Below are 16,187 nucleotides of genomic sequence, written 5' to 3'. Positions count from 1 at the left end.
TCACAGAGCGCCTACTGCTCGTTCTCGTTGGGTCATGTGACGTGCCCCATCCCGCCCTTTCCATCCTCTGACTTGACGTCATCACACCCCTCCCCTGCCACATCACACTGGTCTAGGGTCCCTTCTGTGCTTTTTTTCTAGGATTCAACAAGCTTTATGAACAATCTCTCTCGTGAACAGCCTGTGATTCGCCAGTGCGGTGCCTGTGCGTCACCCAGTGAGGTGGAGAGGCCGCGTCAGCTAACCGGAGCCATGAACCGGGAGAGCAGCTTCAAGGCCTGTAAGTAATGGATGGGTTTAGAGTGTGAGCAGTGGGTGGAGCCGCGGTGCCAGGTATAGCGAGCTGCACTGGGCCTGGTAGTGGGGTGTAGTACGTGGTGCTGGTGATAGGAGCTACAAGGGGTTACAAGTCCTGGGGAGGGGGTTGCTATGGTGATGCATACAGTGTTAGGGGGGCCGTATATGGGGCTGGTGACACTTGGGGTACAGGTGGCTGTAGTATTCATCAGGTGGTGCCAGGGGACAACCCCGCCAGCTATGGAAGCCTCTTCTATCAGACTGGATTGTTCTAGTACTACAACCCCCAGCAGTGCCGTGACAACGAGTAACATTGCAGGGTGATACCGATGCACGAACGCTCGAATGATGAAATATCGCTTGGATTGGCGCTACACGGCGATGGGTCTCTGCACGGCGATGGGTCTCTGCACGGCGATGGGTCTCTGCACGGAGATGGGTCTCTGCACGGAGATGGGTCTCTACACGCACTGACTTGTAGTTAAACCTAATTAATCTTGGGGTGTCAAAACAAATGATCCTGCGGTTTTAGAGCTTGCCATCTTAAAGGGCTTTTCCATCACGCCCACCTCTGTCCAGCAGGGTGGCCAGGCTGCTAGTGATCAGCTGACAATTGAGGGGGGTTGTGGCTGCGCCATCCCTTTAAACTGTACCCCTGTACATGGCTGTGTCACTTATTGCAGAAGAAGGGTTTATCTGGCTCACGGGGGCATCCTGACCTCTGCGGAGGTTCATGATCTCTTGTGTGCTTTTTATTTCTATACCCTCTCTCTGACCATCTTGTAGGTAAGCCACCGTCAGAGTTGTCTAGCTGCGGCTTACCTCCCTGAACTCGTGAACGTTCATCCGAGCCAAACGTTGATGTATATGGGAGGGCCGAGGTAAACAGCTGCTGGCTAACGATTGTTTGGCTGACAGTTGCTAAAGGTGTATGGGCGGACTTACTGACTGAATACGGACCGGCCGCAGACCCACTTAAGTAAATTGGCGTATTCAAATGTGCGGGGTTTTTCTATGCGGACTGATGTATTCACGGACCATAATAGCAAATTAAAGTCTGTGGGAGCGTAAAGCAAACAGACATGGATGCTGCATGTATGTACACTGTGCTTTTTACACATATTGTCAAGAGTTGGGGGGGGGGGGGGGGGGTGGAAGCAACATTAAGGCCGGGCTCACATGACCATATGGAAATACGCTGCATAAAAATGGCAGCATTTACTACCGTAGCGTAGAGAACTGCGTATTGCCGTGTTTTTTTCTCTCACGTATGCCTACACGGGCAGCGGATTTTACATGCGCTATCGTGCATCGGTTTTCTGATATATAATATATTTTTTTCAATTTCCTTCTCACGTCTCCTCGCAACATGCATAAACAACGTCACACATACACAATGACAAGAGGGATCATGTGCGGCAAAATAGAACATTCTCTTTGTGCACGTAACATACGCAATAAATGCACAATTGTGAGTAGAACAGTAAAAACAATGTACTTTCATTGACTCCATTTACCGCATATTAGACATGCGTAATACGCAATGCAAATATTTTGTCAGCCCGGCATGATTGGTGGTACTTACCCATCTCTTACTATTGAGGAGAACAGAGTAGCGGCAATCCCCGGTGAAGGGGCACACGCTTCTGGCCCTTTGTTTCAGTGATTGTCGGGGGTCTCGGGATCCGGACTCAAAGCCTCTCTAACGTGTCAAACGTTTTGTGCCGTTACTCTTCACAGGCTATGGACAACTCGGTATCCTTTTTGTTTTTCAAAATATTTTTATGCAAAACGTAATTTTTTTCCCACTTGATTGAACATTTGTAACTTTTATAGCTGTACACTATAAGGCGCCCCCCCCCCCCCCCCCCCCCCCCGGAAGCTGCCATAGGATTGTATTAAAAAACACAATCCTAAGCAGACGGCCGCAATTTGTCCACGTGAAATCTCATGCGGAAAACAAATTGCGGCATGCTCTAATTCTGTGCGGGTTTCGCAGAGGTCCGCACAGAAATGTCACTCCCGAGCCGCCGGCTCTGCTCTGTGTATGTACCGGCTGGGCGGCAGCCGGAACATCAAAGAGCCGGAGCCACAGGAGAAGGTGAGAGCCGCACTGGTCCCTGCAGGGGCTCGAGTCAGGTCCTGCTGCGAGAATTCACACAGCGGGATCCGACCAGGCATCTTAAGGCGGCCTAAATTAGTTCGTGCAATAAATTACATCCTCTATCAGTCAGACTGACTGGGGCTGCGTAAGGGGAAATTCTTACTGTCCACTAACAGCAGGGGAGGGGGATGATACATGTAGGACTATACAATCGGGGAGGTTGAGGATAAGGCAGCTTATATTATAGCACAACTGATTTATCATTGTCTAGTGCAGCTGAGAAGTCCTCGCGGTCAGTGCTACTGTGGGGTCCTCCCAGTGAAGTGAGCAGGGTGCTGTATCCATCTCATGACATAGTTGATTTTGTTTTTTGACTGCGCTCTCTGCCACTGCCTGTAGTCCTTCTCCTTTCCCCTCAGCCACCCGATCACTGCGCAGGGGTATTGGCAGAGATTGCTGTAAAAAAAAAAAAAAAATCTATAATGTCCCTGGATGGAAATGTGACCTGTAGGAAACCAGCCCTTAGAGCAGCGCTGACCGCCGGGACGTCAGAGCTGGATTAAACAAAAATAATCAGTGATGATATAATAACAGCTGCCTTATGATCTTCACCCCCTCCAGAACCGAATACTCCTCTATGTAAATAATCCCTCCCTTCTTTGCTGTAAGGGGATCATAAAGACCCTCCACAGATGCAGAACCTGTCAGCCAGTCTGTCTGATGGTTTTCAAAGAAATTCAGTCCTCCAACTGGTACAACTACAGTAGGAGAATGGGTTGCATTTTTTAATTCCAACTATAAAACCTCTTTTGGCGTATCTAAGGAACATAGTGGGGGGGGGGGGGGGGTGAACAGAGCCTCAGAGGACTACTGAAGAATACAGATGTGTGTCTGTGGTCAAATAGAGAAAAGTGGCACAGCCATATTGAAATGCTGGAGCAGGGATGGTAAAGATCGATCTGTTAGAGAACTTTCCTGTAAAGGACTCATGGCAGCCTGACCACTGGGGCAAAACCGGCTGTAGTGTTTAATTGGAAAGAACATCCTGAAAACTTCCTGCTCCAATGATCACCACTTTCTCTATATGTGAATGACATTAGCAGCTCTTTTCTATAACTGGATATGTGTTAGACTGGATAAGTTCACCAACTTGTTTTTCTCTTGTTCAACAGCTTCAAAGCGGCGCATTCGAGGCTCCAATCCCAATATGGCGAGTCAACATCAGTTATTTGATGACACAAGTGCCAGCCCTGGACCTCATGGCATGGAATACCACAACCATGGCTCCCCATCACTGGGCATCCCTACTCAAGCCTTCCTCTCAGAACCTATGTCCAACTTCGCCATGGCATATGGAAGCAGCTTGGCTACCCAGGGCAAGGAGATGGTGGACAAAAATGTGAGTGTTGGTACATGAGTATTACATAGGAATAAATGTTTTGGGGGTTTTTGTCTCTTATTCTGCTCTTTCTTTATGTTTTGATGTCAGAAAATGACCAAGGATGTCTAACATAGTAACATACCGTGTTTCCCCGAATATAGGACAATGTCTTATTTTTGGGGAGCGTCTTATAATACTCACCAAGCAGCTGGTGTTCGGGTTCCTCACGCTGGTCTCCGTCACTGCTGCAGGCTGCCATGTCCTCCTGCATGCCGTCAGAGCAGTTCTTCCTGATAGGGGGGCTTGAATACCCCACCTGCAAGAAGCTAATGCTCTAATTGGTTAATCTGCGCTGCGTTAGCCAATGAGAGCCGGCGCTCAATTAACTGATCACAGCCATTTATTGAAAGGATCATGGGGTGAATTAATGATCTCAATTTGCCTTGGCAGCAGCTGCCTGACACTGGTTGCTCCAGTTAAAGGGGTTGTCCCGCGAAAGCAAGTGGGGTTCAGCACTTCTGTATGGCCATATTAATGCACTTTGTAATATACATCGTGCATTAAATATTGGCCATACAGAAGTTATATACTTACCCCCTCCGCTGTTGGCGTCCCCGTCTCCATGGCTCCGACCGCCACTGAAAGCCTGCATAGGAGTGCATTACAATACGCACTCCTATGCAGACGGCCGCGCGAAATCTCACGCGGCAAACAAACCGCGGCATGTCCTATTTCTGTGCGAGGCTCGCAGAGCCCCGCACAGAAATGTCACTCACCCGGCCGCCGGCTCCGGTCTGCGCATGCGCCAGCTGCCCGGCAGCCGGCACATGAATAAGCCGGGGCCACCGGGCGCGGGTAAGTACGCGCTCCTCCCTGCAGGCGCTCGTGCCGGTTCCCGCGGCGAGAATCCTCGCCGCCGGATCCAACCCGCTCGTCTGCAGGCGGTCTTATCCAGATCCTCTTGCAATTTCCTTGTGTCCTCTGTTAATTTCTTTACATAGTTTTGTGTCATCTGCAAATATTGATATTTTACTGCAATTTTTCTACCGTGTCCTTAATAAATATATTAAAAAGTAGAGGGCCCAAAACCGACCCCTGTGGTACCCCACCAGTAATGGTGACCCAGTCGGAGTATATACCATTTATAACCCCCCTCCTGCTTTCTATCACTGACCAGTTACTTACCCACTTCCACACATTCTCGCCCAGACCAGGCATTCTCATTTTATATATTAGCCTATTGTGCAGCACAGTATCAAACGCTTTGGAAAAGTCCAGATACACAAGATCCAATGACTCCTGGGCCCAGTTTAGAACTTACCTCCTCATAACATCTTGTGGAAAAAGTTGAATTTCCTTGCTGTAGATTTTGTATGTGAGTTCTGACAGGAATTGAGTGTAATAGTTCTCTTCTATATCTTGCAGATTGACAGAATAATCCCCGTGAACAAGCTCAAGTATTATTTTGCAGTCGACACAGTTTATGTTGGAAAAAAGATTGGGCTGCTCCTCTTTCCCTTTATGCACCAGGTAATGTCGTGTTCTGCCGGAGAGGGAGGCTGACTCCAGGCCACAACGTCCGATCTGAGGTCCACTCCACAAGAACCTAAAACTGTCCGTAGACCTCTAGAGACTACTGTAGTGGGCTGTCTGTGGCCACGAACAGTGCTGACACTGCTGCGTACAACTTTCCTACTAGTTCCATATCCCAAGACAGTTGGTTAAATACCCTTCTTTGTATGTTCCAGGACTGGGAGGTCAGGTACCAGCAAGATATCCCTGTAGCACCACGATTTGACGTCAATGCTCCGGACCTGTACATTCCAGGTGGGTTGCAGAAATGGTAGCGAAATATTACAATGCTATACAATAATTGTAAAGGAATACATGTCTTTTATAAACTGTAATGGTGTATCTTCTTACAGTCATGGCTTTCATCACTTATATTCTGGTTGCTGGGCTGGCTCTTGGAACACAGAACAAGTGAGTAATGGGATCCTTCTTTTTGCTGCAGATTGTTAGGCTGAAGGCACTTGTCCTTAATGGGAGTTGGAGATTCTGCTCGCAACGCACACGCACATCCATCCATGTGCTGTCCAATATGTACAGACATTGTATGTCCTGATTTGTGAAAATCCTGTTTTTTGCACAGGCCATCAGTACGCATTGTACAGCCTCATAGGCTATCATGTGGCTTTGTGCTGTCCGTGTTAATCTACAGGCTGCACACAATTCAGTTATCACCTTTTGAGGATGTTTCTTCACATGGACTGGTGGTCTGCTTGAAAAAACTAATGATCAAGTAACAGAGTATGTAAGGCTGAAAAGAACAAAAGTCCATCCAGTTCACCCAAACAACCCCCTCCCCCGCCCCCGGTGGATTTTTGCTGCGGAATCCGGAAGCAGGTGTCCACCTCTGGGTTCTGCAGCAAATACCCTCCATAGCATGCTATTGAAAAGTGATTTTTAATGCACACGAGAGGACACCTGTTTCGGTTTACGCTTGCGGAGGAAAAATTGCAGGATGCTCCATTTTCCTGCTATGTCTGCATGGACAGATTCCATTGAAGCCAATGGAAGCCGTCCGATCCTGGATTCCGCAGGAAAAGCAGGAGTTAAAAAAAAAAAAAAAAAAATCTGTACTGCACATGTCTGATGGTGACTCATGCCGACCATTTGCAGTACAGATGATGCAAACTGAAAGTAGGTACATACGGACGCCGCTGCTGCCAGGGCCAGATTCCGCATGCGGCTTTATCTTTTAAACACCCGTTTTCTTGCGATAAGTGCTTTTCACCACTAGGTGAGCATGTGCTACCTCTTTGTGTTTGATTTATGCAGTAATCACGGCTTATAACATTTCTTCTAATCCGCAGCTTTTCCCCAGAGATCTTGGGCATGCAGGCTAGTTCAGCCTTAGCCTGGATCATAGTGGAGGTGTTTGCTATCCTTCTCAGCCTTTACCTGGTGACTGTAAATACCGACCTCACCACAGTGGATCTTATAGCCTTTTCTGGCTACAAATATGTGGGGTGAGTACAAAGTTTGTGGAGGTAACCCCTGCTTTGTGTGGAAAAGCCAATACAGAGAAGTTAACACGTTGCTTGATTCTGCAGATGGCCCCAGAGCGGCTCCACTTCACTGCCTGAGGTTTCCTGTCGCTAAGGCCGCACATGCACGGATGTATTTTTAGGCCATGTGCGGTCTCTGTACTCCATGGACAGCATGAGGCTATTCACATGCATGACTTTTCAAACACAACAAAAAAATCATGCATATCCTTTTAGAATAGCACATGCAATGCGTGGTGTCCGTGTAGCTCAGATAACATTCAGACGGCAGTCCTTGTGCGAGTTGCAACTTGTATACTAACATGTGTCTTTGGCCTTAATGATGGGATGAGCTTGATCTGTGCCTTTGTCATTTGAGGCAGTTCTGCTTTGCACTGCCTGTTATGTCTTCATTAAATACAGTACTGAGAAAATAAGGTCTGCATTATTAATAGTACTATTTATATTGTGATTTTCCTCATTCAGGATGATTTCGGGAGTTCTGTCTGGGCTTCTCTTTGGGAAGACTGGATACTACATCGTTCTAAGCTGGTGTTGTGTCTCCATAGTATTTTTCATGGTAAGTACTAAACGTGGCACATTTTACAACATTAGGACTACATTCACACGGGCGAGCACAAAAAGCAAATAAATAAAATCTGTACTGCGCATGTCTGACGGTGAGTCGTGCGGTCCATTGGCAGTACAGATGATGCGAACTGAAAGCAGATACGCGCGGACGCCGCTGCTGAGATCACCCTTGTCAATGTGTGTTTTTCATGCCGATGTGAGGTGGTGTTCATGCAAAGACACATCACTTCTGTGAAATTGTCATCCTCAGGCATGTGTTTCACGTGCGTCAGAGGATCGCAATTGTTTTCAATGGGAAACCTCACATTGCACGGCGTGTGAGTGCCATGCGATGTCTTATAAGGTTCCATTGAAAACAGTGAGCGAGACGTTCTGAGGGAAACCCCAAAGATAGAACATGCTGCTATTCTTATCTTCGTAGCATCGCTGTCAGGAAAAAAACCTTCATGTGAATAAGTCCATTGAAAAGAATGGAGTTCATATTCATGTGAGTTTTGCCCGTCTTGCACAGCACAGAACCCGCGCGCGATTCTTGTCCGTGTGAATGTAGCCTAAAGGGGTAGTCTCACATTAGGTGTTAGTCATGCATACAGCCTAGCTGCTCATCCTGGAGTGAATCAAAACCCTGCATCTCAGATGTACTTTCATACCTGAATAAAACTGCATAACTGTTGTATTTGCAAACTGCATGAAACTCCAAGCTCGGCACATATTTTAAACATGACGTGGACCCATCTGCCACATCCAGGGCACCTCCATTAACATCTCAGTGATGGGCCTCTTTTGTGCCTTAGTGACCAAGCTGTTTTCCTTGTTTTTTTTCATTGTCTTATGGAAAGACCATGCGATAACACTTTTTTTTTTTTGCTATGGCCACATGAGGATTTCTTTTCTGTGGGACAAGTTGTATCTTTGGGTGTTGTTGTATTGGTGTTCACTGTGCAGTAAAAATATATTGCAATCTTATACTCTATAGATTATGGCAAAGTTGTTTTTTTTTTTTTCCTACTTTTTTTGTTTATTTACCACTTTTGCACACTGAAAACACAAAATAAAATGAAATCGTTTCCCTGTCTCTGTACTTTGAGACCCGTAGGTCGCCTGCAGACGACCGGGTCGGATCCGGCTGCGAGAGATCTCGCAGCCGGACCCGACCCGAGCGCCTGCAGAGAGCACCACGGACTCGCCCGCTCCCGCAGCTCCGACTCTTTCATGCGCTGGCTGCTGGCCCATGCGCAGAGCGGAGACGGCAGCTGGCGAGTGACGTTTCTGTGCAGGGCTCGCAGAGCCCCGCACAGAATTAGAGCATGCCGCGGTTTGTTTGCTCCACGTGATTTCGCAGACAAACCGCGGCTGTCTGCATAGGATTGCGTGCTGTAATGCAATCCTATGCAGGCGTCCAGGGGCGGAAATTCTGCGGGGAATCCCGCCACGGACTTTCCGCCCGTCTGCAGGCGGCCATAACCTTTTTGGGGTTTTTTTATCGTCAGCTGTATTAGCTGTATTGTTTCCCTGAAAATAAGCCCTATCCTAGTTTTCAGGGAGGTTTGAAATATAAGCCCTACCCTGAAAATAAGCTCTAGTTAAACTACATTAAAAAAAAATTACTTGGGCTTGGTTTAGGTCCCTCCCACTCCTCGTTAGAGGTTCAGCGCAGTTCCCGCAGTCTTCAGCCGCTTGTAAAACATCACTTCCTGGTTATGGGAGTCAAAAATCCCGCCTCCATGAAGTGATGGTTGTTGATTGGTTTATCCAGCACTGCATTGATTGGCTGAGCAGAGGTGGAACAACCAGTGAACAGCCATTGCATTGTTTCATCCAGCGCTGCACTGATTGGCTGAGCAGCGATCTAAGAATGAAACCTCGTCCACCGCTTCCTGGAGGTGAGATTTATGAATCCCGTAATCGGGAAGTGATGTTGTATGAGCAGCCGAGGACTGTGGGAAGTGCGTCAGAGCTCTGGAGAACAGCAGGAGGGACCTGAACTGAGCCTGCTATGTAAGTGTAATAAGACCTGATGCCTCTTTTGGGGCAAAAACTTTTATAAGACAGGGTCTTACTTTCTGGGAAACGCTGTATTTCTTGTGGGACAACCTGTAATCTTTTATTCAGTATCATTTTGGGCTACAGATGACTTCTTGATTGCATTTTTTTGTGTGTTTATAAATACCACGGCGTTCACTGGGCGGCATCAATTTTATTCTGCAGGTCAATACAATTAAGAAATTTATAAAGTTTGTATTTTTATTTTTTTAAAGAAAAAATTTTATTTGAATTGCCACATTCCAAGACCCATAGTTTTAATTTTCTACTTACAGAGCAATGTCAGGTCTCTGTTTTCCCGCAGGAAGAGTAGTTTTCACTGATATTTTTTAAGGGTACATTTGACTTTCTGGTCATTTTTATTGCAATTCTTGAAGATCTCCCTGTCACCTGCTAACAGGCTGCGATTGATATTAATCATGGCATGTAAGGGGTTAAATGGCTGACAACTGAGCTTTCTCTGCTCCCGGCCATTACAGCTGTAGCGACTCGGCTTAAACCTGCACCAGTGTAAAAGGTGTCTGTGCAGGTCTAAGGCTCCTTTAGTGACTGTAAAAATGCATATGGGTGGTGACTCTGCTCTGTTCGCACCCGGGGAAGAAGAAGCCAAGCCATATACTCCAATTAAGATATCTGGGACAGATGAAGAAATAGTCCGTCTTCACACATGGCAGACATGCTGTGTAATTTCCTTTGCTAAAATCGCAGTGGAATTTCTGCAGTATTTACAGCATGTGGAGATTTCTGAAATCTCCTTCACATGGAGCGGAATATTTCTGTAACGAATCTGCAGCTTTCATTTTACCTCAGCAGTATAAAAACGGGCTCACACGGCCGTTAGTGGAATCCACCTGTGGAGGCCTGCAGCAGATTTCAGCTGTGAGCCTGCCCGTGACACTGCGTACCGCCCCATATGGCAGCTAAACTGTTCTGTACGTGACCGAGGACTCACGCAGGCGGTCATGCACAGTACACTTCGTTTTTCTTTCTTTTAACCGTCGCTTAGCAATGATGCGGCTACTCTCAACCCAGATGCAACGTAATTAGACAGGTGCTGTGGGTATATCCATGACCATAGAGAACAATAGGCTCTATGTTGTGGATATCTGCAGCAAAATAAAACATGTTGCATTTGTTTTCTGCAACCGGATTATGCAATTCCGACATGCCAATATGAGCAGAACCACGCAATTCAATGCATTTGATTTACCGCAGATCAAACACTTGTTGAATCCGCAATTCAAATCCGGTCATGCAAGATCGGCCTAAGAAATAAAAGCTGTCCTGCATAGTGTAACATACATATGCAGAACAAGCTTCGACGTCAGAGAGCTGTCCTGCACAATGCTATACACCTTATATGCAGTTATAGGACGCCTCTATATGGCACTGTATTACAGAGATGGATCGATGTCCATCTGTCAAACTATAAAGGACTACAGTCTTATAAATGTATGTAATATCAATATACATATATTTACAGGATTATTACAAATCTTCCTGATGTGAAACATCATAACTCGCGTTTAATTTTCAAAAACTTGCTAAAAAAAAATCATCACGATGGGTCATTTTTATGTGTCTATGTTCAGTAATTCCAAGAAATCCACAACGTGCTTTCCCACCCAAAATAAATAAGAGCTGGGGAGTGTGCGGGTGGTAGGAAAATTGGATTGGAAAGTGTTAATAGAGGTCACCTGGACGTGGCAGATGGGCCCACATGTTCTGGTCAAAATATGTGCCAAAAATCTTTCATTTTATGCGCTTAGTAAATACGACAGTTATCCAATTTTATTCAGGTATTTGAGTGCTGAGGCGTGCGTGTTTGCTATTATTTTGTTGCAACCATGGCTTGTGTGAATTTTTGCATTTAATTCACTTGTGGAAAGTGCTGATGGAGGTGTCTGTTTTTTTTCTTTGGGAGTGTAATGTTTTTAAAAATATTTAGTATAGTTTAGGAGATATGATGCAATGGGATGCAGGCAATCCCAACAGTGATTTTTGGGGAAAGGCTTGAACTCTAAGCCCTTCCCTGAAAATCATCCCTAGCTTGTGTAAAAAATAAAAAAAAAATATATACATACACTCACCTCTCCGTCGCTGTCAGGTGGGTCTTGCCACGTGGCATCCCGGTTCTGTACTGAAGATCTTTCAGCCGGCGGGGATTTAAAATCCCTGGTGGCTGAAAGCACTGTCTGAATGGCTCATAGAATTCAATGACTGGACCAAACTTTGCCTGTGAATGGCTGAGCGCTCAGCAAATCAAACACAGCGCTTAAAGCTTAAAGCTCTTCAGTACAGAGTCGGGATGCCACGCGGCAAGACCTGCCGGACCCCAACAACGGCAGAGAGGAGGGGGAGGGGGAGGGGGAGGGGGGGGGGGGTTATGTGTGTGTGTATTTTTATTATTTTTTTTTACATGTTTGGGATGATTTTCGGGGAAGAGCTTATATTTCAGCACAGGATAATGATCATCGCCCATTGATTTCAAAGGGACCCGAGCCGCTCTCGCGCGTCACATGGTGTGCGTCGGAGACAAATTTAACATTTTTCTCCTGAATGCATGCCTGAGTCAGGCAAGGGGTTAAAGGAGTAATCCAAAAAGACACTTATGGCATATACATGTACCATAAATGTCTGATAGGTGGGTTGTCATTGCTAGGAGGACTCTTAGTAATGGAAAGAACTGAATTCTGTGTCCCACATAGCTCCTGCTGCAGGAGGAAGGAGAATTGGCAGCGCATGTGATTAGCATATTTGTTGTTGGAATACCCCTTTGGTTAATACCGTTAAATGTCATCTTTTTCTCTTGTTTCCTTAGATCCGGACCTTGAGGTTAAAGATTCTGTCAGAAGCTGCAGCAGAGGGTGTCCTGGTACGCGGTGCCAGAAACCAGTTGCGTATGTACCTGACTATGGCCATCGCTGCAGTGCAGCCCCTCTTCATGTACTGGCTGACCTACCACCTAGTGAGATGATTCCCTTCCTGTTAAAGAGTGTTCTGTGGACAGAGGTGCCATATTGGAATGTCACCCCTATGTCAGGATGACTTCTCTCCCACCGTCCAACTGGCATCCTCCTTTAACTGTTTTTGTACTGTTTTCTGTGCATGGACACCATTGCTTGGATATTATTTGTATAGGGGTCTTCCTTCAGAAATATCTACGACTGTAAGATCTCGCTGATTTGGGTCACTGGACCACTTCCTCTTCCGATGACAGTGAGACCCTTATAAGTGCAGTCTGGGGGATCATCATCTCCTACTGATGGCCCCCTCTTGTCTTTGTGCAGCTGCCTATTGTCTTAAGGATGCATTAGACATTGGCCCTTCCTTTGGGAACACAGAGGATTGGCCATAAGTATTAGGAAACGGCAAATAATTAAAACCGCCTTTATAGTTTACGCATTACATTTTATCCCAATGTTGTTGATTGTAGCTACTTGTTTGAAGAACTTATTTATATCCTTGATTTTACACTTGGGAGTTTACACACATTTGATGCGTCTGTATATTTGCACACCTACATCTCACATGTATATGACTCCTGGAAGCTGCACCTGATTGGACTCTCTGGCAACCTGCGCATTTTGTATTAAATTATGATTTCACTAAAGTTTAGAAAGTTTGAACTTGCCGCGGCGCGTATTACACTGCAGAACTTTGCTTCGTTAATTAAATAAGCAACCCAGAAAAGCTGCAGGTAATCCAAGCTTTCCTTATTCTATATCCTGAGTGGGCCCTATAGGCACAGTCCTGCTGTTATAGGATGTTGGGTCACTATAGTGTCTACACAGCAAAGGCGTACGGGGGTAGTTTGGAATATTGTCTTTTCCAACATCTGTATCCCATCAAACATTAAATTAATACTTTTCCAGTGTCCAGTTGACTTTTTTTTTCTTTAGCCATTTAAAGGGATATTCCCATCTCTGATATGAATGTCATATTTAAATGTCTGAAATGGGAGTAACTCTTGAAAGTGTATTCAGCGCTTCCTATGTTGGTACTGTGTGCATCGGTCTGTTCTATGGGGCACACAAATTCCTACAGGTAAGGCTACTTTTACACTGGATGACTGTTGGGCGTACAAGCTTTCACACAGGAGCAGGAGTCTTCAGTGATTGGAGGCGGAACACGGCAGAGATCTCTTCTGGCCACCCGCTGACATTCACTGTGAACAAGCAGCCGTTCAAAGATGAACAACTAGCAACTAATGAGTGATTTCTCACGGAGTACCCTGGTGGGTCCCACGTTTACATGGGACAACTATCACTTAACATTTTTATTTTTTTTGGGGGGGGAGCAATGATTTGGCCCATGTAAAAGTATTCTAACAGTCTGTGTTTGTTCCTACAATTCCACAATTTCCATGGAGGGGAACCCACATAAATGCGCTGGGAATCCGCAGGGACCAAAACCACACCTAAATGATGCAGATTTGGCAGCAGTTTTTGTAGTGAATCTGCTGTGCATGATTGTTCTAGTATTTCAAAGCTGGTAATCTGCAGCATAAATAGACAGCGTTTTTCACACCCAGCTGATATACGCTGTGTCCCTCTTTGCATGGGGAGGAGGCGGGCCTGGCAGGGAGCTAGTGCACTGAGCTCCTGCCCCCTCCCCACCCCTCAACACCATTTGCAATGGGGGTGGGCAGAACTTAGTTCTGCCTCTGTCCCGCCCTCCTATTGCAAACCGTGGCAAGAGGAGGGACAGAGGCGGAGCTAAGTTTGTTGTGTGGCATTTGTCCCATCCTTTGAAGAGGTGGAATCTGCACCACAAAACATGCTCTGGATCCAAAATTCACACTGCTGGTCCATTTCTGAAAATCTCCTCCACATTGCTACTACTGTAAATCCTGCGGATTTTTCTTGTGCAGAGATTTCAGATGGAAAACCCGTGGCAAATCCACCCCGTGTGAATATGGCCTTACGCTGTGCGTGAAGCTGCATAAAATAGCAACAGTAGCATTCGCCGCGCATTCTCTTTTGTATTGTGAATTGCATTACTAATCTTGAGATTTGCCCTCGTATGTTGCTGCGGAGCAGGTGACATTTTTAAATATAATGGGGCAATAACAAAGAAGGAAATTAGCCATACGAGCTACAAAGATCATGGTAAAAACCCCAGCTTGTGCCGGAACAACCTGTATGCAAATGACAACATCTTGGCAATGGTGCCATCAACTGCATATAGCATGCAAAATGTTTGTATTTGTTGCGGATACACTACAGTTTGGATCTCTGAAACAAATTCTCTAGTGCCCTGTCACCTGACAGTGGGTAACAGGTATGTTTTTGCAGGGGTCTAGTCTCCCAAAAATGAGTGACAGTTTCCTTTTACGCGACTAGGAAATGTTTTGTTGGGAGTGTATATATAATCTATTTGTATGTAAAAAATATGTTATAAAATTTGGGCCCCCACAGTCTAAAAGCACTCAACGTGTTAATCAAGTGCGTGGTATATGGTCTATACCAGTGTTTCCCAAACTATGCTCCGGAGCCCTTATCAGGGGCTCTGACTGAGGGTCTAGGTTCCCGCTCTACTCACCACTGTAGCACTGTTCTGACAGGCTCTAGTGAGGAACAGGACCTGCGGTGGCATATCAACCCAAATCACATGAACCGGCTCCGGTCATGTGATCCGTGTTGCTATGCCACCGCAGGCCCTGTTCATTCATTTCCTCACTAACCCCCCACACCCACCCCAAAGAACGGAACGTGCTGAAATTCGGACCCACGGCAGCTGTGTGAGAAAGATCGCATACATAGTAGGGGCCGTGTACTTACAGCTGATTAGTGGGGTGGGCGAGCAGCAGTTCCCTCTGCCACTAAGTAATCAGCTGTTCTGGCAGCGGGTCTTCTCCCCTGCTGTGTGAGAACAATCACTGGTCAGCTTGCCCTTTCAATCTGCTGATTAGTGAGCTGGATAGAGGTTCTGCTGCTCCCCACCCCCAGCAATCAGCTGTAGCTACTGGCTGACTTTCTCTGCCTCCTCTTTATTTCACTAAGGCTTCTTTCACACGAGTGCATATCGGCCGTCCGTTTTCACAGCCGGCCGATAAACGCTCCGTTGTAAGTGAAAAATTTAGCGCACGGGCACACAAATCAAACGTTTGCCCGTTCATATAATGCGCCGAGCTCACCAGGCTTTGCCCACTTCCCCTCCCTCCCCATCGTAGGCTCACCTCTCTTCCTACCTGATCGTTCTGTGCAATGGGAGGGGGTGAGATGGGTGCGGAGCCAAGTGCAGGTCTGCCCCGCCTCCTCGCATTGATGGCTATGGAAAAAGGGTGGGGGGAGAGGACGGGCACTTAGCTCTGCTCCTTGTCTATAGCATCAATGGGAGGAGGCGGGGTAGACCAGTGCTTAGCTCCTCCCCTCCCATTGCACAGAACGAGCAGGGAGAAAGAGAGGTGAGCCTGCGGGGGGGTGGAGGAGAACAGAGGGAGGGAGTTTAGCAGCCACGCTGCTAAACTCCCTCCCACCTACGCCCGGTGCCATAGGAGCCCATGCAGCTGCCGATGTATTCCGGCCAAAACATAGTTCCAGAACTATGTTTTGGGCCCAACATAAATATTGGCTATATTGGCTTGGCCGGGCGTTATTACATCTCACAAATACGCCCATGTGAAAACGCCGGCCGATATACGTGCGTGTGAAAGAAGCCTTAGGATGCATTACCTGCAGCACATGTGCTCACGGGATGCATTAGCTGCAGTTCCTGA

The 16,187-nt window shown here is 46.6% G+C and overlaps 1 protein-coding gene across 1 annotated transcript; it reads left to right on the top strand.

The window, feature by feature from the left end:
* The first annotated feature begins 124 nt into the window (after positions 1-124).
* YIF1B (Yip1 interacting factor homolog B, membrane trafficking protein) lies at positions 125-13,343 on the top strand. Its single transcript, XM_066581173.1, has 8 exons — positions 125-280; positions 3,574-3,800; positions 5,208-5,312; positions 5,531-5,609; positions 5,708-5,765; positions 6,659-6,814; positions 7,319-7,412; positions 12,288-13,343. Exons 1-8 carry the CDS (start codon positions 157-159, stop codon positions 12,441-12,443), a joined length of 999 nt encoding a protein of 332 aa, XP_066437270.1. The 5' UTR covers positions 125-156; the 3' UTR covers positions 12,444-13,343.
* The last annotated feature ends 2,844 nt before the right edge of the window (positions 13,344-16,187 follow it).

The sequence above is a fragment of the Eleutherodactylus coqui genome, chromosome 10, assembly GCF_035609145.1.
Source record: "Eleutherodactylus coqui strain aEleCoq1 chromosome 10, aEleCoq1.hap1, whole genome shotgun sequence".
NCBI lineage: Eukaryota > Metazoa > Chordata > Amphibia > Anura > Eleutherodactylidae > Eleutherodactylus > Eleutherodactylus coqui.
Note: the sequence above shows the minus strand (reverse complement) of the source record. Positions and strands in the feature narration are given on the sequence as shown.

Coding starts and splice junctions, on each gene's coding strand:
- YIF1B (XM_066581173.1), top strand. CDS start 157: ATGAACAATCTCTCTCGTGAACAGCCTGTGATTCGCCAGTGCGGTGCC. Junction 3,801..5,207: donor AGGAGATGGTGGACAAAAAT/GTGAGTGTTGGT, acceptor TATATCTTGCAG/ATTGACAGAATAATCCCCGT. Junction 6,815..7,318: donor TCTGGCTACAAATATGTGGG/GTGAGTACAAAG, acceptor TTCCTCATTCAG/GATGATTTCGGGAGTTCTGT.